The sequence below is a fragment of the Lipotes vexillifer genome, unplaced genomic scaffold (genome assembly GCF_000442215.2).
Source record: "Lipotes vexillifer unplaced genomic scaffold, Lipotes_vexillifer_v1.1 scaffold756, whole genome shotgun sequence".
NCBI lineage: Eukaryota > Metazoa > Chordata > Mammalia > Artiodactyla > Lipotidae > Lipotes > Lipotes vexillifer.
Window position 1 is genome coordinate 1,657,367 of NW_006773042.1, and position 23,985 is coordinate 1,681,351.

Genomic DNA, 23,985 nt, shown 5'->3' on the forward strand with positions numbered 1-23,985 from the left:
GAGAGTCAATCCTAGCAGCTGCTTATTGGAGGTTATCAAATTCCCCAGAAAGTTGGGGAAAACTTTCAATTAAGAAATAAGTTTAACAGCAAACACAACATACTTGCATTTATTGGATAAGCATGTTTATTTGTGAAAGTGTTTCTTTCTTCAGTATAATTTTTATTTCATTAAAACTAATCTTTGCCACATCTCCATGTTGATCACTATTATCTTATTGACTTAAATAAAAATGGTTCTTTTTTTCCATTTTCCTCATTTAATGAGTAGGCTATAGAAAAAAATATTTTTACATTAGTTACATAAAAGAAAAGAAATTTAAATTTAAACTATGGACACACTTGATCAATTACATTTTTCTGCTTATTACATCCTCTGAATTTTTATAATATATGTAACATAATATACGGTACTTTTAATAATTTCCTATTGTTTTGTGTAAGCTATGGTTTTGTAAATTCCTTGAAGTTTGAGTTCATAAAATGTACTTCTGTCTTACAAAGTGATAATCATATAATTGGTGCTCAAAATTGTTGTTGTTTTTTGGTCTTGATTATTAGTATGATCCCTGAAAGCAATAATGATAGTAAGCCAGGAGCTTCATGAGGACAGGGTCTACATCATATTCATCTTTGTATCCTCTAGACAATGACAGTACTTGGCACATAGTAGCAAATCAAATGACTCGAGTGGATAAATGAAAGAATGAGGCAAAAAATTGAAACTGGCACTTTTCAGAAGAAACATGGTCACCAATAGACCTTTGAAAAGAGGATTGACTTCTTGTGTAACCAAGAAATGCACATTAAAACAAGAGATTCTGATTATACCCATAAATTAGCAAAAATGGAAAAATCTAACAATATCAAGTGCCGGTAAGGATATACACTGAAACTTGTATACACTAAAGGTGGGAGTGTAAATTGGTGTGATAAAATAACTTTGAAAAATAATTTGTTATTATCTAGTAAAGTTGGAGGTTCTCATGCCCAGCAATTCAATCCCCTGGGAGAAATCCTGCACATAAGCTCCGGAAGACATATACAAGAATGTTCACAGTAGTACCATCATAATAGACCCAAACTGGAAGCAACCTAAATGTCCGTTAAGAGTAGAAGAGATGAGCTTCCCTAGTGGCGCAGTGGTTGCGAGTTCGCCTACCAATGCTAATGAGATGAGTTCGTGACCCGCCTCGGGAAAATCCCACATACCGCGGAGCGGCTCAGCCCGTCAGCCATGGCCACTGACCTTGCGCGTCCGGAGCCCGTGCTCCACAACGGAAGAGGCCACAACAGTGAGATACCCGTGTACTGCAAAAAAAAGAGTAGAAGAGCTAAATATATTGTGGTATAGTTGTAAAATGAAATGCCACAGAGTGGTGAAAACAAATGGATCACAACTCCTCTTATCAACATGATGAATCCCAGAAAAGTACTACTTAATTTTAAAAGCAAATCAAATACAGAATGATCTCATTTCATATGCAGTTTTAAAATGCTAAATGAAAACTATTGCTTATTGATATGTACATGGATCGTAAATTATAAATAAAGCAACATAGTGGGTGTGCCTGGTTAATAGAGAAGATGGAGAAAGGATTCAACGAGCACACAGAGCTCTTTCAAAGTACTGGTAGTGCTAAGCTGGGTGGTGAGTACACAGGTGTTAATTCTCCTTTGATTATTTATAACACATATACCATTTTTCTCCACTAATTCAATATTTCATTAAAATAAAAAAAAGGCATGGATGATAACGTTTGAATATAGTCTTTGGGATAATGACATGCAAGCAATATTTAGATGAGCAAAAATTCCACTCCTCTCTATTGCTGTAGGTTTTTTTTAAAACATCTTTATTGGAGTATAATAGCTTTACAATAGTGTGTTAGTTTCTGCTTTATAACAAAGTGAATCAGCCATGCATATACATATGTTCCCATATCTCCTCCCTCTTTCGTCTCCCTCCCACCCTCCCTATCCCACCTCTCTAGGTGATCACAAAGCACCGAGCTGATCTCCCTGTGCTATGCGGCTGCTTCCCACTAGTATCTATTTTATGTTTGGTAGTGTATATATGTCCGTGCCACTCTCTCACTTTGTCCCAGCTTACCCTTCCCCCTCCCAGTGCCCTCAAGTCCATTCTCTACATCTGCATCTTTATTCCTGTCCTGCCCCTAGGTTCTTCAGAACAATCTTTTTTTTTTTTTTTTTAGATTCCATATATATGTGTTAGCATACGGTATTTGTTTTTGGGGCCTCTCACCGTTGTGGCCTCTCCCACTGCGGAGCACAGGCTCCAGACGCGCAGGCTCAGCGGCCATGGCTCACAGGCCCAGCCGCTCCGCGGCATGTGGGATCTTCCCGGACCAGGGCACAAACCCGTGTCCCCTGCATCAGCAGGCGGACTCTCAACCACTGCGCCACCAGGAAAGCCCTGTTTTTCTCTTTCTGACTTACTGCACTCTGTATGACAGACTCTAGGTCCATCCACCTTACTACAAATAACTCAAATTCGTTTCTTTTTATGGCTGAGTAATATTCCATTGCATATATGTGCCACATCTTCTTTATCCATTCATCTGTCAATGGACACTTAGGGTGCTTTCATGTCTTGGCTATTGTAAATAGAGCCGCAATGAACATTGTGGTACATGACTCTTTTTGAATTATGGTTTTCTCAGGGTATATGCCCAGTAGTGGGATTGCTGGGTCATATGGCAGTTCTATTTGTAGTTTTTTAAGGAACCTCCATACTGTTCTCCATAGTGGCTGTATCAATTTACATTCTCACCAACAGTGCAAGAGGGTTCCCTTTTCTCCACACCCTCTCCAGCATTTATTGTTTGTAGATTTTGTGATGATGGCCATTCTGACCAGTGTGAGGTGATACCTCATTGTGGTTTTGATTTGCATTTCTCTAATGATTAGTGATGTTGAGCATCCTTTCATGCGTTTGTTGGCGATCTGTATATCTTCTTTGGAGAAATGTCTATTTAGGTCTTCTGCCCATTTTTGGATTGGGTTTTTTTTTTTTTTTTTTGATATAGAGCTGCATGAGCTACTTGTATATTTTGGAGATTAATCCTTTGTCAGTTGCTTCTTTTGCAAATATTTTCTCCCATTCTGAGGGTTGTCTTTTCATCTTGTTTATGGTTTCCTTTGCTGTGCAAAAGCTTTTAAGTTTCATTAGGTCCCATTTGTTTATTTTTGTTTTTATTTCCATTTCTCTATGAGGTGGGTCAAAAAGGATCTTGCTGTGATTTGTGTCATAGAGTGTTCTGCCTATGTTTTCCTCTAAGAGTTTTACAGTGTCTGGCCTTACATTTAGGTCTTTAATCCATTTGGAGTTTATTTTCGTGTATGGTGTTAGGGAGTGTTCTAATTTCATTCTTTTACATGTAGCTGTCCAGTTTTCCCAGCACCACTTATTGAAGAGGCTGTCTTTTCTCCATTGTATATTCTTGCCTCCTTTATCAATATTGCTGTAGTTTTTAATGGTGTTTTTTCCTGAAGTAGGAAAGTTCCAGGCAGGTTGAAAACGATAAATGTGAAAATAAACCACAAGGTGGCGTCCTAGTCTCATGTGTCTCATTCGGACACGTTTAATCCAAGCAACCCATACTTAACCTTGGAAACGTTGGATATAGTCAAAATTTACTGTATTCCTAAGGAGCAAAAGAGGATTTTTTTTCTTTTAGCTTCTTTCTTCTCGTTTCATATGCTTGATTTTACTTGCATATGTACTGTGCTATCAGATTAAATTTGGGGGGAAGCAATTCAGATAAACTCAATACAACAAGTATGCAGGTCTAGCGTATGACATTTATTCATTCATTCCTCATTCAGTCAGTCATGCATTCATGTATTCAGTCACTTAACTAACATCCACACATATTTTTTGAACTTCTCTTCTGTACCAGACACAGGGCAAAGAGGCCCTGGAAACAATGATGAACAGAAACATAGTCACTATCATTTGCTTTCAGTGTAGTGGTGGAGACAGATTAATCATATAATCACAAATTTAAATTGCAACTGACAAATTCTGTGAAAGAGAAGTATGTGGTTCACAAGATTCCACAATATGGTTTTGAACCAGTTGGAGACGTTAGAGGAGTGATCCATCTCTCAAGATGTGAAAAATCAGATGAGTTACCTAGGTAAGAAGGAGAGAAAAGAACATTGTGAGTAAAAGGAACATGTGCAAGGCCTTGTAGCAGGAGAGAGCAAGGAAAAAAAGGGCTGGAAAAAAGGGGGATGGCTGGGTAGCAATTCAGAGGTAGCAGAGATAGGTGAGGAGAGGTCTAAGAAGTGGGCAGGGGACAGATCTTTCATGGTCTTGTGGCTTGAGGTTAAGGATTTTGTCTTCATTCTAAGAGCATTAGGGAGGCACAGAGAGGAGGGTGGCAGCAGCTCAAAGTCCCTGCCCAGTCACTGGTGAGTCAATAGCTTCATCAGGGTTTATGACAGATTCTGCTTTAAGTGCTAGACAGTGGCACGACTCTGTCCGCCTATGTGTGATTAGCTTTTTGATAGTGAAGGACATCATTTGGAAACAGTAATATAATTTCAATCTCGGCTGCATTTATTAGATTTAAGATTTTCCTTTTAAAGAAACATGACTTCATTGTATTTATTTTGGATCAAATGAAAAGCCATAGCTTTTTGAAGACAGAAAACATAAAGTGTGCTGTCTTAACAAATAAATAGATCTATTTAGCTCATCCACAACAAAATAAAAACCTTTGGCACCTAAAATATAAAAGGTATGAAAGAAAGTGTTTCGTTTATGGTCATACTGTCTGAGAAAGAACTATGTATTGGCAATTAGGAGACTTGGGTTAGGAGATGACTGTGGGGAAATATCATCAAACTTCACTGAGCTTCCGCTTTTTTCACCTGCTAAATGAAGCACTTGGTCTAGGTTATGTTCTTCCAACTCTGAAATTCTGTGAATCTCTAAATATATTCAAAAAGAAATATGTACATGCTATTAATTTAAAGAGAATGGGTATTGGGGGACTACCTGGGCATGTATTTGAGTAAAGTTGTGTGAATGGGACTGAATGAGACTTATTTTGGATCTTAAGACTTTTTTTTTTTTTAACTTTTTGGTCGCACCACGTGGCACATGGGATCTTAGTTCCCCCGCCAGGGGTCGAAACTGCACCCCCTACAGTGGAAGCATGGAGTCTTAACCACTGGACTGCCAGGGAAGTCCCTTAAGACATTTTAAACGAACTAAATTTGAATAAGCTACACTACCATTTGTTGATAGTATACCATGTGCAAGTCTTATGAACATTATCTCATTTAATCCTCCAAAAATCCTTGTGAGATAGATGTTGCTTTTTAAATCCTATTTTACTGATGAGAAAAACAAAGCTTACACAGATACAGAAATTTGTCCAGAGTCACACAATTAATACATCTCAAGATGTATCCAGATCTGTCTGATTTCAGAACTTGTCCTTTTAGTCATTATACTATTTATTATACCCATTGAAGAGTTGAGATTTTAAAAATGACTTGTAAATATTGAGTAGAATAGAGAGACATTGACTAGAATTATAAATATGGATTTCAAGTTATTTATAAGTGATTTGAATAAGTACCAAAATTTTTAATAAGCTGCCACATCTTAAACAAAACTGCTTAATAGACGTGGCTTAACTCAGTTAAACATGCAGTGTCCTAGATAGGGCTGTGAAACGGCACTATCATTTAGCAAAACACCTCCTTGCTAATATGTCTTTACTGTATCAATAGGGGATATGCCTACAGAATTAAACTTCTAATCTGTACATTTAAAAAGAACAATTAAATAACTTTTACAATTCTCTCAGTTGTCATATCCTGAAAATAAACAGTGGTGAACTTTGTTTCTCCTTCTGTCTCAAGCTCCTGATACCCAAAGCAAGTAAGTTGCCTGCTGGACCTCGGTGTCTTGAGAAGTGACTAAAGGCACTTACATTGAGTTATTGCTCCTGTGTTGTTTTGTCTGTGGCTCCTGCTGTTGGGCACGCTTGGGGTTTGACAGTCACATCAAAGGGGTAGACTGTGTTGTGAGAGTAGTCAGCATGGGCCAGATAATTCATGGGTTTATTGCTGAGACCTGTTCCCATGATAGTCATGGTCAGGTGGTACTTGGTGTTTAAGTCTGTTCTCTTGGTGTAAAACATATGCCTTAAGCCTGCTGAATGACTCAGCAGTTGTTGACTCATGGATATTTTTTGGGGGGGCTTTCTGAATTTTGAAAGAGGACATAATGGCCCATCAAGCCTCCTTATTGTAGCAGTAAAGGATGTTTGTCACCATAGGCAATGCTTGCCCACTGAGCTTGACTGTACCCTCATCTGATGTCACCAGGCTGTCTGTGAGTTTTGATGTTACAGCACTCAACCATTTGTACTATGCTATGCTTATCTTTCTGCTGTCAGAAATATGTCAAAATAACAAAATAAATTTAACAGTGGCTGCTTGTGAGACAAAAAAGTGACTGGCTTAGTTCCTGTTTAGGAAGTGGCTGGTGACTGTGACTGAGAAGTGTGTTATGATGACAATAAAATATGGCCTGTGTGCCTCTGTGTTTTGCCCTCCTGACTGTGAACACGTCTCCATCATCTTGCCAGGCCCCAAGGGAAGCCTATTTAAAGCAGCTGTGCTGGGACAGACTGGCTAGGATATGGGAAGAGGCCAGCCATTGCTGGCCCAGGAGAAAATTTACACAAACAGAGCTACACGAAGCTCTGGTCGTGTTGTTTTGGTGGGGAAAAAACAAAACAAAACAAAAACAAACAAAAAACACAGTCTTTGGGTTCTCTGCAATTAAGGGAAAAGGCTAAAAAAAAAAAAAAGCAATGGAAGACCTAGGAAGCAGGCAGAGTTTTATAGTTTTATAGTATGATAAATAATATTCAGTTCAATAGCTTATAATCAGGAGAGAAGGGGTTAACTCAAGATGCTCAAGATGTTTTAGGAGTTTATGAGCAATATAAAATTTATCACCCTACTTATACAAGTGAAACATTATGAATAATAGCCATCCTTTGCAAAGTAGTTTTTCTTCCACAGGAGAAAATTTGACTGTTTTCACAGCAATGAAAACATAAACTATTACAACGCAAGCTTAATGTACGAAACTTTAGAGTTAACTTGCCACTTTCTACCCCTCAAAAAATAAGCTTATAAGGCATTCTATTACATGCATATTCCATTTCATATGCATAAATATCTTCATTCCCACAGACTAACAGAATGACAGCAGAGGTCAAGGAAACAGAATATTCAGTTCTCAGGAGACTAAGAATTTAGAAGCATATAAAAATGTCTCTGGATATAAGATTTTTGCAAAATTATACACATATAAACTGTTAACTGCTATAGAAAGCATGCTTAACTGCAGGCCAAAGAGTTTAGGTTAGTTAAAAACCCCTTCCTGATAACAAGACTTGTTAAAGTGAATGGATTACTGAGCAGGTCTTCATAGGCCAAATGAAGAATGTTGTTTTATGACATGATGGACCTGGAATGTATAAACATTCAGAATAATCCAGCATTTTTCCCTCAAAAAAAACTCTTATCTTTTATATCTAATGGAAGACAGGATTTTTTTTTCAAACTCAATTTACTCAGCTATCTAGTCTTAATATGTCACTATTTTGCCTCACTTTTGTCAACCACCTTGACTGAGATTATGGAATATTTTTGGTAGATTTAACAGAGGATAACTTCACTGATTAAGATAAGTAATTTAAAACTTCATTAACTCTCAACTGCTTGACAGGTGAAAGTTAAAACTAGGGAACTGCCAAAATAATTTCCTTTTACATTGCATTACAGAAGACAGTGGAGTTTTTTTTTATCCTTTCATATATTAAAAGGGAGAGATGGTGGAGATTTTTATGCTGATTTACTTGTATTTAGCTCAAAGTGATCTCAGGCAGGTTGAGATTCTTGGTTAGTCTGAATGAGTGAGTCCAAAAGTACTGCCAGAAGCCACAGCCTAGAGGTCAAAGGTATGGGCTTAAGAATCAGACAGGCCTGGGCTGAGTCACAGCTCAAACTTCTAGGTATAACCTTGGACAATCAACCTCTTATTCTCTAATTCCTAATATGTAAAGGTAATAAGACTATCTACTCTATAGGATAGTTAACCAGGCTTAAGTGAGGTAACAGATTGCAAGCACTTAGCATGGAGCTTAGCACAGAGAACCAAACAACATTAACAGTTAGTATTACATCTTATATCCGTTTTAAGACCTGTGACTTAAACAGTGTGTGTTGGTTCTGTCAGTTCTAAAAGAGGACCTGATTCCCTAACCAGCCAACCCCATTCATGTCTGTTCTTCTAAAGTTAGAAGTGAGGGAGAAAGTGCCAACTGGGACCTAAGGAACCATTTCTCAACTGCCTCTGGCCCCTCATACGAGTTTGTCTATGGAAGCCAAGGGACTTTTCTTCTTTTAAAGATGTCTCATCCAAGTTCAAAGACTTATCCTTCCTTCCAAAGAATATGAGCTATAGTCACAGTTTATGATGTCATATTTGCTGTAATGCTTTGTTGTAGTTGCTGAAATGCTCACAGCCTCAGTTGTTGCTTAGATCTTAAAAGAATTACAAGGGGAAGTCAAACTCCATTCTTCAGTAAAATGCAGAACTAGGAATAGTCCCGTTGGGCAATAAAAACATGAAAAGCTTAAAAAATATATATCTATCTTTAGATCATTAAGCCATTACAAAGTCAACCCAGATTCTTTGATTTGACTAAGACCCTATGCTGGTATTTTTAAAGTAAGCTAAATCACCCACGTTTAATCTATGTACATTTCTAGCCATGGATTTTAAAAATCACATTCGAATATAATATTATAGTAGTGACTCAAATCCAAGATACAATTTTGAAAAAAAGTTTTACACTTTGGAAATTGGGATGTGTAAAGTTATTTCGTGGTGGTACTTTTCTTTAAAATCTGACTAATAGTGTATCTTGTAATTGATGGAGTCTTAGACTTATGAAATTATGAAATTCTAAAATTATCTTGCTTTGTGATGATGTTACCTGAGGTGATTACTCTTACTTTGTGTTAACTTAATTACTGGCAAAGGCACAAGTTGAATATATAATAAGGAAGATAATTTAAAAGGCTTCATAAGACTGATGATACATGTGGATCATACAACCATCACTCTAGTTAATATTTGAACTATTTTATGTTTGAACATAACTTTAAAAGTCCCTCAGGGACTTCCCTGGTGGTGCAGTGGTTAAGAATCCACCTGCCAATGCAGGGGACATGGGTTCGAGCCCTGGTCCAGGAAGATCCCACATGCTGCGGAGCAACTAAGCCCGTGCGCCACAACTACTAAGCCTGCACTCTAGAGCCCGTGAGCCACAACTACTGAGCCCACGTGCCACAACTACTTAAGCCCGCACGCCTACAGCCCATGCTCTGCGCCAAGAGAAGCCACTACGATAAGAAGCCCGAGCACTGCATCGAAGAGTAACCCCCACTCACCACAACTAGAGAAAGCCTGCGTGCAGCAATGACGACCCAACAGCCAAAATTAAAAATAAATAAATTTATATTAAAAAATAAGTCCCTCAGATTTCTCCAAATATGATAGGAAATAGCATATTTGTAATTGCCAAAGATCCCAAGGAGAGAAAAAGCTTCCCTGGCTAGTTCCTAGGAACCCGTTTCCTCATTTTCAGGGCACCTGCTTCTTTTGAGGGTCCCTATGAATAGCTAAGGTGGTAGTCATACCCATCAGTCAGGCTGTGGGATCCCATAACATTAGAAAGCTGATGTAGATAGCACAATGCTAGGCACACAGTAGTTATTCAATAAATACTTTCTGGCTCAATGATGTGAAATATAAAACTGGGTTCTAATTAGACATACATATAGCTTTCATCATTTGGGGAAAACCAAATTTCTAAAAAAGTCCTCCTTTTCCTTTTTTTCCCTTTTTTAATTCCCCCCACCCAAAATCCTTTTGAGTTAATTTTGGGACTAACTTTTACACAAACAAAACCCACCAAAAATCAAACCCTCAAAGTTCTTTTCCCTTGAACTATAAACAAATTTTTTCTTTTTTCTGTTTTGGTAGTGAACATGAAAATTACCACAACTAAAGGTGAAACACCACTTTCACAAAACATTGGGTCAGAGATGGAAAACTCAATGGTAAATTTAATAGAGTGAAATATGATGTTAAAAACTGAAGATATGAAACACTGATCAAGAACCAGTGAACTTTAAAAACTGAAATGACTGACAATGATTATCTTTAGGAACACTGACAACCCTTAGCAATTATGTAGTATGTTGGCTGGCAAATATTTTAATCAAATGGTTTGAAAAATAATAACCCATATGTAACTGGGAAGAAAAAAATGTAAGAAAAATAAAGAGGATAAAAACAAGAAGGAAGAAGGGGATTTATCTTATTTAATCCAAAAAAAAAAAAATCCCAATCACTAAAATAGTTTACATTCCAAAAAAAGAAATTATTTGAATGCTGACATTACAACAGGCACAGAATCAATTAGATCCTAAATCAAAATTATTTCCATGCCTGCTATCCACAAATCACGATTAAAAAGCAAACTCCAAATACCACTAAATCCATTTTCTTATTTGTTACTTAATTCTATCAGTACTAACTGACAATATAATAGTCACAGAGCTTACAGACAAGGGGAACAAAGGTGATCTGTTTTTGCTCATTTTTTCACCCACTTACAGAAAAAAATTAGATAAACTATATGCTTGATTTTTCAAAACTAAAATAAGAGGCTCCCATTTTTTCCTTTAACTTTGAGCATAATTGATAAGCATAATAGAAACATTTAAAAAAAAATTCTTCTCATATGTTTGGCCCAACAGCTTCAGAAACTCTGAAATAGTCTATTTTAGGCTTCACTGAAGAAGGAGGGATACCTGCCTAATTTCTACAGCATCAAAAGAAATCCTGAGGTAGGTACAGAGAATTTATCATCAGGAGGCATACACACACACACACACACACACACACACACACACACACACACCTATCATGCATGCATGTGATGTTTTAAAAATACTCTATAAATATTTCTGAGTTCCAAAATGTATGACACATTCTAGCTTATTACCCTTTGTTCAGTATACTGTTATTTGACCTTCTGGTTTTTGCACTTTTCCAAGAAGAATGGTTAAGAATAAAAGGCAGAGGAAACTGATCACTTCCTGCCTCCAAATGATGTCATACCTATGCTTAATTGGTTTACAAGCTCAAATACATGCTATTTTCAAGGCTGTGAATTATATCAAATGACTTTGAAAGAGAAAAAGAAAAGCCATGGCTTAATTTGTTAGTGAAACAAGGCCTTGCTTGAAATTCACGTCAACTTTCCATGTGCAAAGCAACTCATCCACATAAAAATGGTCAAAAAAGGACTTCATTTAATTAGTGATATGTAGACTTTTGCATAGAAAAAGGTTACAAAGTAATACAAAAAAGACTAGGTACAGTAATTTTAAAACAAATATTTAAAAGTATAATTTTGCATAATGTTTAACATTCTCATAATGTTTATTGCTTTCTCCACACAGCAGAGAAATGAAGTGCATAATAATACATGCTGTGTCTTTGTCTTTCAAACATAAATTCTCACGTGCTCAATTTCAAAGTATTAAGAGATTATTTTGTCATTAAACAAAATAAAAACAACAAAACCAAAAAACATCATTATGTAGCACTAGTCTAGGCATGGACAAAAATAATTTATGTACATCCCATTGCATACATTCATCTTGATTTGGGATCAAATACAATCACAAGCCTGACAAAGGACATTTAAAAATTGTGGCTTTTCTCTTCCCGTTGTTCTCTCCCTGCCTCATCACTTCCAGAAATGCAACTTCTCCCCAAAAGGTGACAAGAATAGATTTTACATGTTATCGGGATGAAATGAAGAGGATAAATATGTAAAAATGAAACTGAATAAATTAAACTTTTACAAACTGGAGAGTTTTCAAGTTGGCATGAGTCAGATAGCCTCTGGTGGGCACACAGTAGGCAACTGCTTCTAGGTGCACTCTATAAATGCATGTTTTATATAAAGAAGCACCATATTTTGAGCCATAAAAAAAAAAGTGCCTGGGGGTTTGCAGGCAGGGCAGAAATGCTTGTTAATCTGAGCACTGACGTAATAGTTGCTTATACTAATACATTGTTAAATGTCACAACTTGGCAAGTTTGTACAAAAAAAGCAAACTAAGATAAAACTAGGTTTCTCAACTTGAAAATTACTTTCAGCAATCCTTTTGGCCAATAAAAACCTGTTGATTTCAACAGAGTGCTCTTTTCTGGTATTTGCACTAAAACGTCTGCAGCCTAATGCAAGACTTCTGTCCCTTCTCCTTTCTTAACCTAACCTCTACGCTCTTCTTTACTTGTGCAACGTTGTATGTTCAAAAGAAAACTTTACTAGCTCAGGCACTTATGAAACACGAATTTTTTTTTCCATTTCGTTTCAAGAAAATTCAGTCAGGGCATTTTTCTTCCCCAATTCAGACATCGTGATGCACTGCTGGATGGTTCAGTCCGTAAATTTTCCAGGAGACTTCTAAATGAAAACAAGTGTGACATTTTCAAAAGTTGCTGATGTCAGTTACCAAACTGCCTTAAACTGAAACAGAGAAAAAAGATAATACCACATTTCCACTTCTGAGGTTTGTGTCTCAAATAGCTTTATTGTTCCTTTGTGGATCCGCAGACATCTGTATGGCTACTTTCAGGGTGCAGAGGTTTTAAGCTGACTCTGAAATGAAGGACATTCAGTTACTACTGCAAGAAGTTCAGTGAAAACTTAAAAAGCTCCCACTTCTGTCCCCCAGGGTCGGTACGGTTTACTGTTTGTTCCACTGCTTGTCTGCTGAGGGCTGGACGTGGCTGATACCGACAAAGGAGGGCTGATGGCTGTGGCAGCTGCCACTGCTGCAGCTGCGTTTGGAGGGAGCATGGGGAACGCCCCAGCGAAGGACAGAGGGAAGCTGTGCGCAGCTGCCGTGGCTGCGGCAGCGGCCGCGTGGACAGTGGCTGAGAGGGACAAGAGGGCTGCTGCAGCGGCCGCGTGGACAGTGGCTGAGAGGGACAAGAGAGAAGTGGAGAGAGGTGGCACACAGGGGGCGACACTGCCTGTTGATGGCATCCGAAGGGCAGAGTCTGCGTGGGCAAATGTGGCCGTGAGGAGGGTGGAGCCGTGGGCAGGAGGCACTTCTGAAGTGGTGGAGAGGCGGCAAGGCGTGGGCTCTGAGGTGTGGAGTCCGCTGGGTTGGAGCAGGGCTGCCGGAAGGTGGTGGAAGGCCGCCGCCCAATGGTGAGGATGCAGGGGGTGATGGTGGTGGGCCAGAGAGGAGGTCATTGCCGCCGCCTCTCGCTGTGAGGCACATGTGCTGAGATGAGAGACCAGGCGCACCCGCAGTGGATCGGAGGAGTCCAGGCCTTCCACAGAGCTCAGGTACCTTGCCACTTCGGTTAAGCACTCTCGGAATCCAATGCTCATGAAGTCCATGGCAAGAGCATGGGCGTCAAAGTAGCCTGAAAGGAGGTTTGAGCAAAGTGGGGGCCAGGAGAGACAGTGAGAGACAGAATGATACAATTATGAAGAAAAGCCACCACCTACGTTCCACCCTGTCCTTCAGAGATTTAAGAAGAACGACGATCCTCTCTGAGAACGTTGACAGCTATTTATGGTTGTAATTTTTGCAGAAGTTAAGAAAGTGCACTTTGCAATTCACATGTGTGACAACTCTGGCAATGCTATGTACTGCAGTTGTTCCTGCAACCAAATAGCACAGTGGGGAAAAGAATTAAGAACATCTGTATTTCAAACACTTCCAGAAAAAAAAAATGGTGTCTCTTCTTTTGTATTGTGGGATAGTGAAATTTTCTAGTAAACTTTTCCATGGTATAACAGAGTACCAGTCTCTCTGTCTCTGTCACATGAATTGGAGATTAAAGGGTTTATCTGAAACATCCTCACTCTCTTGGCATTTATAACTGAGATGTGAAATGCATATGAGCAGTTTGAGGACTTTTTAGAAATGTGCCAGAACTGCTCAATAAATTCATAAATGCTTCTTGACTCAGTGTTTTTTATCAACAAAATGAAAACACCATTACTCTGTATGGAAAAAAGTTAAAGAAGCAAAATGATTTTTAAAAATTTGGTTACTAATTTGAAGATCTTATTTTTCTATCAGGTAATATAACATTACTATAGCTCCTAATTTTCCTGAAGTCCAAATATATATTTCTTTCATTGGTTAGCTTACTTTTTTCTGGCATCCGTCCAAGAAAAAAATGTATATTAATTGTGTCAGTGTGTATGCACATACCCTTACACCTAAGGTTACTACCATTAAAATCGCTAGAGCTGGTCACATTTATGAGAATCCCTTTTTATCCAAAGATAATACATTAGAATAGAAAATAGTAACATCTGATTAGTATCAGTGCCAATTTAGGGTACTGAAAATAATCAGACATTTGGGGAAGTGTCACCACTTTGATTAAGTGACCTCTAATATGTATAAATGTATCCTTTTTAGACTTTTTTTCTCATTTGCAACTTTTTTTAAACAATTATCAAATTAAAATTTAGTCTACTCACTTCGGGGATGTGTATATACATAAATGAGAAATATCACATTCAAACAAGGTTATTTTCATCTAAGGCATTTACTACATTCCCTTTTTTATGTTTTTTTATGTAGATCAAAGTATTACCTGTTTTGTTTATCATCTATTAACAATTAGACTAGCACTTTGGAAAATAGTAGTCACAATATTCAAAGTCCAAGAGCTAGAATTTCAACAGAAATTTGGAAGTCCCAAAAAGAAATTTGAGGAAAAAATATACACCATTAAGACAGTAACAACAACAGCACAAAGCTGACATAAGAGAATATCAGGAAATGTGGAAGATCAGCAACAAAAAGGGTCACATCATCCCAGGACTTCAGCATGGTTAGCAATAAAGCCCCTGGCATTAGGAGGGAAAGTTCTTCCTGAAGGAGACGCCTCCAAAGAAAGACTTCACATAAGAGTCCTCAGGGTTCTCTGCAAGGCTTTGCAGACTTCTGACTTCGTGAGAGAAGGGAGATAATCATCAGAGTAGACGAGAGTCCAGAAACCCAGAGGGATCTAGAAATTTAGGTTACTCTACTAAATCCTCTCCAGAAACTCCTGCAATACCAAGACAGATTAAAGAACGGACCAACAGAATTGTACCCCAGGAGCTTCCAAGAATCTTCATGAGTCGGCATGAAGTAATTGAAATTTGTGATTTGCGAGCTGTATGTGGCTGTATATGGGTGAGTTCTCTGTTGCATCTTAAGGATATAAATTATGTAACTCCTATACTGTTGCTGAATGCAGAGGGAAATGATGATGAGCAACTGTCTCCTGCCACCGCATCTTGGGCCAATAATCATAGCACAGGGGTCCACACCACTTCCATCACTGCTCTCTGGGCTTTAAGTGAATAAGCTCACAACAACCTTGTGAAGTGAACACTATCACTGTCCTCATTTTACAAATGAAGAAACAGGGGTTCAGAAAAGGTCAGTCCTTTATCTAGGGCCACAGACCAAAAAAAAGAAAAACAAGCCAGGATTTGAAACCAGGCAACCCAAATGCAGTGTCTGTCCTTCACCAGTACATCTTGAGGCCGCCATAGCAGCTGTGAGTCTTTAACAATTCGAGCCCACACTGCCAGCCCCACTTCTTCAAGGCCCACACGTTCTCCTGTGAGGTGACCTCTCTAATGAGCTGGCAGTCAGGCGACTTGTATGGAGCTTGCTCGGAAATGTCTGTTCGCAAACTATTTTGGGATGAATTTTAGGACTGTTCAGGTAGCCAAGAATAGCAACCACGATGGAACTTAGTGTTTATAATAAGGCATAAGAACAATATTACTCTTTAGAAGTATAGCTCATGCCAAATATTTGAAACGCTGATAAAAATTCTTAGCCTTGTGGCTAACAATGCCAAGGGAAGTAAAGCAATCAAACAACTTTCCCTGCATGATCACTCACCTGATCAGTCCCCTAACATCCTGAGGGAGCAGGTGTAGAGACAGAATCCTGGGGCGGCGGGGGGCCTTGAGGGCTCAGAGTGCTAGTACAGGCCTCCTTGTGCAGCCCAGCATCTCTGTCTCGGCTTAAAGGTGGGTCAGTGGCCAAGCTAGGCTGGATTACAGGCTTCTAGAATTTCATCCAGTTCTCTTCCCTATTACGTAAGAATATTTGCAGCCTATGCTGAGGGTTACATTTTAAAGAGTAGAAATCACAATGCCATACCCATTCAGGATGGTTATTCAGGCAGGACAGTTCCTTGAGAAGGTACAACAGAGGGTAAGTCACATTGTGTGTGAGGGTGTCCCTTTACAATGATCACTGACCCCCCACCTGACACAGGTAAAAGATGGTGAAGGTCAGGGCTGATGCTCCACAGGTCCTCAGCTGGAGTTTAACACTGAAATACTTCTGTACCAATTGATAAATAGCTATTTCCCTCCAATGCCCTGCCCCTGTCCTGATCTAGGGCAAACTCTGATACTACGTAATAAAAGGCTAATGCTGAGCAGAGATAAGTGTTCAGGGTGCAGCTGCAGCACTTAGTCCCTGTGGTACCCTCTCCTTACCCAGTTACCAAATATATGGAACAGCACCCTTGGCTAAGATGAATACCAAAGGCCTGCTTGAAGGGTGAAAAAGATATAAAAGGGCAAAATCAAGTCTGAGTGATGTGTGAGAAGTGGGATAATGAGATCTGAATGAATACTACATCGTTTCGGATCTCAAGTCCATTCATAGCATGAAGTGAGGGTCAGGAACTGGACTATTTTTCCCTAAATCACTATCCAGTACAGAAGACATCTCTCCACAGCGCTGGGCCCAGGGCACCTGCTCCTGTTTGCTCTTCACAGGAATGACTGCTCCATCAGCGGTTTCCAGGACAGAGATTCACTACCTGCATTTCAAATGCTCTGTGTGGTCTAAATCCAAGATCAACCAAACTCTGAGAACAACAATGAAAATTCACTTCCTTTGGAATAGCTGCATTATAGTGAGTCCTATCCCTGATTTAACGGGAGACTGGGGAGAGGGAAAGAAGAAGAGAAAAAGATTGTGCCTAACCTCCTGTTTATGTTTGGATGTTTGTGTGTTTGTTTTGTCTTTCTGTACAAATTCCAGCATGCACTTCTGAAAGTCCCAAACAAACCTCTGACCAGGCTGCTGTGAATGGAGCTTTACTCCCACAGTATTATAAAAGCAAACACAAGCCCAGGGTCAAGTGCTTCTTTTGTTCCAGAAGTTCTTTCCCACGAGTTCAATCCTGCCATTAGCATTGATTTCCACGGCTTTAATCTGGGACCTCCTATCGCAGCTCATTAAAGAACTGTTCAACTATGACTTCCTTACAATCTTAGGGAGAAAAAATGAAAAGAGAAAGGTAGAAGGGGGGGGGAGATGAATTCACCTACTCACCTTTACCCCCAGTTGCCTGGAGCATCTTTAAATGATCGACTGTCATTTGCAGTATTTCAGCTTTTTCTAACTTTGCAGATCCCTGAATAAACAAATAATAAAATCTTATAAGTCCTATGGAAATGAATTTGGAACAACTTACCCTGAAGTTTTCATTTTCCCTCTCACTAGAAAATTCTAAGTTTAACTTTTTCACAGAAAAATATGAATTCTTCCTGAACTTTACATGAAAACACTAATTGCATCACACCTAATGACAGATATTTGCCATTTTAACTTTTAAAGGCTAAAAGGCATAATAATTTTTAAACACAAAAATAATTACACTAAGATAACTCTACTCAAACTACTACAACTGCAAAAATCTCAAACTGCATCAAACTGGTTAATAATATACTTTATTTTATCAGGGGATATACAATAGTCTTATATAATGCTGAGGTCTAGATCAACTGAATCCAACTCTGGAGGAAAAGCAGATAGGATCTCAGCAAATTATTGTTAAAAAGCATATCTTTCAAAAATAGAAAATTCTATTATGCCTTTAAGGTAATTCATACTACACCACTGTAAGTATAGAACCAAGTGCGAAGGGAAGACTTTCAAGGTTTTTTTTTTCCCCAATAATTACCAGCAGGTGTCACTGTAAATTTCAAGATCATAAACAAGGAAGCATAATCTAACTTTAATCTAATAAGCATCAAAAATGCTTAAGGATATTTGAACCCTTTAAAATAGTTCTTAATAAAATTGTCATTATATTTTTATGCCCCTCCCCCATTTTAAAACAAGGCCACCTCTAGAAACCAACTGAAATACAAATGTGCCACTTCAAACTGTCTCAGAGGGCTGTGGGTGGCTTCATATTCTTGGAAGAGCTAAATAATTAAATCAGTATGTTTTCTTGAAAAGGAAACTGCAGTTTATTTCAGGTTCCTATGCTTTACTTGTTTTGTGAAAATTGTCAGCACCCAGTACATGGTGAGAGTGCCAGAGTGACTTAAACTGCTTGAAAGAACACTCTTCTAATTATATTGTGACAGGGCCAGCTCTCTAGGGTTGGTCGCCAAGCTCAGCAAATGGGAAAGCCTGTGTTTATGGTAACTAACTGCCAAACTACTGAGGTTTGCTTTTAAGGTTTAAGTCGACATTTAAGGAAAAAAAATCTAACGAACTCCAACCCCCCCAACCCCCCACCAAAAAAATCACCAAACTGTTTCTCATAATTGTAGACATTTCAGCACTGAAAGTAAAAACGTCACTGATTACTGATATTTTCATTTTCAACGTATTGTCATGGGAAATGCTAATAATCAAAACTACAATTTGCCCATTACATTTAGCTCATTAAAGACAGTTTCAGCATATAGAGTGGTGCTTTTCTCTTAAAAATGTATAGTCAACAGCATTTGACAACTTGTACTTCTGTCAATGTTCAGTTTTTCCATGAATATGTACAGTAGTTTCAGTGAAAGTGACTAATCACAAAACTGCAGTTTCTGGATAATTTCCAAGGGCTTTGTAGGGCTTGCTTTATAATGTTTGTGGTTCATGAAGTAAACAACAAAATGGAATAAACAAACAACAGCTGTCTTATACCCTATTTGAATTTAATTGAAAGTTATTTTCAACAAAGGTATGATGCCATACTCTTTGAAAGATGCTCTTTGAAATCTATCAGCCATGGCGGCAGAAGGAAAAACACAACTCTTCCAAAATGAAAAGGAAGATTTAAACATTTGGCTTCCTACTTTACTAAGTGCGCAAATCTTTTTTCCTTCTTTTTTTGGTAAAGGGATACTTTAATTCTGAAAAGGGGAGTTTATGGCTAGTTTGATTTTTTACCAAACTTCCACAAAGATGCCTCGAAACAAACATCATTCTATTAAGCCAGGGATTAAAAATGAAACCAAGTGGTTTGGTAAATAAATTTTGTTAGTATTATTATTTAGGAAATAGAGCTAGAGGTGTTACTTCCTCGGCTTTGATTATTTTTTAAAATAAAAAGCTTACTTTTTAAAGAATAGTTTGAGACAAAAATGAAATGTCACATAGATATCTTTTCTGAAGAAGAATACTACATACAGCTCAGTTTTAAACAAAACCACTACTGGTATTCACAGAAAGAACAGAGAGAGCGTGAACATGTTACCCTTAAGGGAAAATAAGCTAGAGAATGGAAATGTTTTTCAACTTCATGATGGATTATGTTTTTAATAGTTTTGCCACAACAAAGCATTTTATTGAAATAGCTGCTCTGTGCCAGATCACGGCACATACACCATTATTTTAATGAGCTTTAAGAAGAACCCACGTTGCCAGATGAGAGAATCAGCTTTTTTGAGCTCACTGGTGGGGTGGTCAGGATGGGGGGGCAGCTTACTTGTTTTTCAAAAGCGGTTGGCACCAGTCGTCTCAGCTCAGATAAACTGTTATTTATCCGATCTCGACGCCTTTTCTCTATTATCTATCCCCAAAAAGCAAAACAACAACAAAAGTTCATGAATACACAAATGATAAAATTACTCGTAATGGAAAAATACAACTGCTTCACATTAGGCTGGATTACATGAAATAAAAAGACAAAAAAAAAAATCACATACCCCTCTCCTTTTCTTTCTTGCCATAATCTGAGATGTCGTTGTTGGAGAATTCGATCTAATCACAGAGCTAGTACTTTGTCTATGAAATAAGAAGAGTTTCTCAGGTGCTGCATTAACATAACAATTGTTTTCTTCTGGGTGCTTGATGGCACCCATTAAATATTCAGAGTGATAGCACAGTTCAGATCAGCATTATTTTATTCTTAATTCTTGCTCTTTACAGACTTTGCTTCCAGCCCTTATATCTCTTTTCAGATAGGAATCATGCCTTTTTTTCTTTTAATTTTAATGAGTAATCCAGATGTCAAATCTGCTGGCAAAAACGTCCCTAAACTTTTACTGAGCCTCCCAATGAAATAATTATGGACAGTCAGGGTGAGAAGTGAGATATTAGTACTTCCTAGTTCCACTCATAAATGTTTCTTAAAAGTCAATTAATCTCTAATAGCATCCCTCCTCCTCCCTCTGGTAAGACCCACTGAACAAAGCAAAGCTATTTTAAAATAATTACTATCAAACAGATATACAGCCATCACATGTCAAACTGTTGTCCCTAGATGCAATCTTTAAAATAAACAGAAGTTACCTTACTATTTCAAAACTCCAAGTAGTCATACAAGAAAAAAATGACAAATGTTTTCTATATTAATCTTCCAAAAGAATGACCCAAAATTAAATATGCCACTAATAGAAAAATTAAAATTAGATCAACTACTAGGTAAATGTTTTACTTTGAAAATAAAACTCTAGGTGAGTATCTCTCAGCCTTCAATCTAAGCTTAAACCTCTCAGAGTTGTAATCCATCTTGAGTTTGCTAATGAAAAAATATTTTATATCAAAAGTTCAGTCAAATCACTACACTGTCACATAATTTTTATGATCCTTTATAGTTTGTATCTGTTTCTCTTCATAATTCATGGATACTCTGCTTCCTCATGTTCTCAAATTCTCCAGGTTCCTGTTATTTGTTCTCTTTCATTACAGAAATATTGCACACACCAGGTTCTTATTACCTCACCTTCTCACTTCTGGATCTTATTTCTGAATTAACTGTTCCCCTCATTCCCACCCCCTTCTCAACTGGTTTCACCTTTCACATGACATCTTTTGTTTTTCGGATCTTATTTTTTAAGATGACACAACACTTTAATAATTAGAAGATACTTTGCAAACAACGTTTCAAGCAAATATCTTTGCTTTTAATGATTCCAGGCTAAGGTTTGTACATATTAGAATAATAATATTGAAAGAAAACCAGTTTTCCAAACGTAGAATTTTACTCTTTGAGTGACAGCTGCAGATAAATAATTAAGGTGCTTCTGGGGATGCCAATTAGAAGCAATTATCATTTGACCCGCCTTGGCACTAAAACGCCTCCATAACCTCCGTCACTGGAAAGTGGAGGTCTGGCTTCCGTGATCACGATCTCGATATTCTCCAGACTCAGGAACAAGCAAAGAGATGATGCCTGAAACGGTCTTTCATCTGTCACTCACACTCCCGTCAGCCAAGTCACATACGATCAACCTGGAAATCTCAGCCTACTTAGCCTTGACATCGCTAATTGCTTTCATGGCTCCAAAAAGCAAGTCATCTTTTAGTCTCTTTAAAAATAAAAAAAAATCATTTTTTTCTCTCTTCGCCTGGCCCATTTTGAAAGTGATCCCAAATGCAGTTTCGGTGGCGGGGGCGTCGCCCGTCTCCCGGGCGTGCCAGTCCGCACGCCCAACGCTGACAGCCGGGGACCCTCCTTCTCCAACCTCTGCACACTTTCAGCCGCCCCACCCCTAGGGTGCAAACCCACATGCCTCGCCCCACCCGAACACGCGCTCCGTGAGCGCCCACCCCTGAAAGTTTTTCGGGCAAAACTTTCCCCGCTCGGTTAGAACGCGGCGGAGAGGAACCTCGGGATTTCCAAGTAGCCGCTCGTACACAAAGCTCCCCGATGCCTCGGGCTCCGGACAGCTCCCGCCGAGCCCACGCTCACCCCGAGTAATTGTTCTCGCTCCCCACGTCGATGGTCTCGTCCATGTCGCTCTCAGAGGTCGTCTCCTCGCAAGGGCGCTTCATCACGGCGAACACCGCGCGGGGTGCAGCCGGGCCGGAGCCTCGGACACCAAGCCGGACGCAGCGCCCTCCCTGCCTGCCTCCTCCCTCCCGCCCTCCCTGGGCCCGGGCAGGCGCGGCTCCGCCGGCGGCGCAGTCGGCTCCTCGCAGCTCTTTCCCACGCTGCACCCCAGCTCGGCCGCAAGAGCCAGCGCCGGCCACGCCTCCCCGCGCGGGCGGGGCCCCCTCGCCCGCCTCCAGCGCGCAGGCCCCCGCAGCTCCGCCGGGCACCGCCTCCTCGGGAGTCAGCGTGGCCCGGGATTGGCTGGAGCGGAGGGGCGGGGCCGCGCTCGCCAGAGCCCGCCGCGGAGCTCTGCCTGAGGCGTGGGAACGCGGCCGCGCATCTGGGGCCCGGGAGCAGAGCGCGGGTGGGGAGAGGCGGCAGCGAGCGGGAGCGCGAAGTCGCTAACTCTAGATAGGGAAGCGCGCGGACGTGGGCACAGGCGCGGGCGCGGGCGCAGCGGGGGCGGGGGCGGGCTGGCGAGGGGCGGGCTCTGGACCTTGGGTTTTGGCGCTCCTCAGCACCCAGCAGTCTGCCGGTGAAGTTTCAGCCCTGTGTTTAAAGAATAACCCCAAGCGCGTGGCTGAGTGTGAGCGAGCGTGTGTGACGTCGGGAGGCGCCGTGGCTTAACCGAACCGTCCCACTCGGCTGTCCCTTGTCTGGACCAAAACTGCTGACTGACCCTGGCGGTCACATTTGCCCTCTGGGGTTTTCGAAAACTCTAAATCAAAGTTGCTTTTCTCTTTGGCAACTCCCAAGGCTACTTCCGCGGCCTCTGGGCTGTGAACAGATAAGGACGCAAGTTTCCCCGACCAGGTACTTAACAGCTGGCGGTCGGAGGGTCTGAGAGACCGGCCACCAAACGATCTTCGATTTGCACCTAATCAGTTCTTTCCATTTGGCCACTGAGGCTGTGGATAATAGATCCCGTTGAGTAGACCGTGGGCTGGAGTTGTGTCTACTCTGGTGGCAGGAAGGACTGGAGCAATGATGTGGGTATTTCAGGACACAATTTTAGTAGTTTTCCAAGTTCGAGTTTTTCGGGCTTGGATTATCCAGATAATTGCAATTCTCCACACTCCCTGGTTTGGGTAGTCGCAGCGGTAGAGTTAAGTAGAATCCCGGACGTGGAAAAAAAATCGCGCTTGGAAATTAATTCGTTTTCTAGAAGACGAATGCGTGTCCAGTCTTTAGTGCATTGGACAGCGTGGGTTGTATAAAACTCGAGATGTGCTAGTAAAACATGTTTTCATCCCTCTGGGTACAGTAAGTGAGGCGGTGGGCCCGCCGGGGCGCCGCGGTACCGGGAGGCGGGCGCCGGGTTGGTCGGGGTTGAGCTCGAGACTCCACTCGTTGCGCCGGGACAGCCCGGTGCTTAGGGCAGAAAAGCCTCTGAGAGAGAGTCGTCAATCAGTCGCCACAGCCCTACGCCACGACGGAGTCTTATTTTTCTGGGGATCTGCTTAAGGCGTCCCCCTCTGACACTCCATTCTCTCCTCACACAAGACCGGCGCGGGGCGGGAAGGAGAAGAGGAAGGGATAAGACTTGAAAAGACCGGGCCCGGGCCGGGGCAGGGCAGGGGGAGAGCGGGAAGGACCTGCAGTCCGCGGGTTAAGCCCTCGTTAAACCACAAAACCCCTTCCCCACACGCCCACGTCTCTTTTGTGCGGTCCCCACCGCGGCGCCTGCAATAACCGTGTGAACAGAAACCCGAAACGTTCCATCCT

The 23,985-nt window shown here is 40.3% G+C and overlaps 1 protein-coding gene across 1 annotated transcript; it reads right to left on the reverse strand.

Annotated features, from left to right (window-relative positions):
• Window positions 1-12,859: 12,859 nt before the first annotated feature.
• On the reverse strand, window positions 12,860-22,220 carry HEY2 (hes related family bHLH transcription factor with YRPW motif 2). The gene is made up of 5 exons (XM_007447974.1): window positions 22,138-22,220; window positions 20,150-20,228; window positions 19,930-20,013; window positions 17,547-17,628; window positions 12,860-13,590 (listed from the first exon to the last, which is right to left on the reverse strand). The coding sequence occupies exons 1-5, from the start codon at window positions 22,218-22,220 to the stop codon at window positions 12,860-12,862; spliced, it is 1,059 nt and encodes a 352-aa protein (XP_007448036.1).
• Between the last annotated feature and the right edge of the window lie 1,765 nt (window positions 22,221-23,985).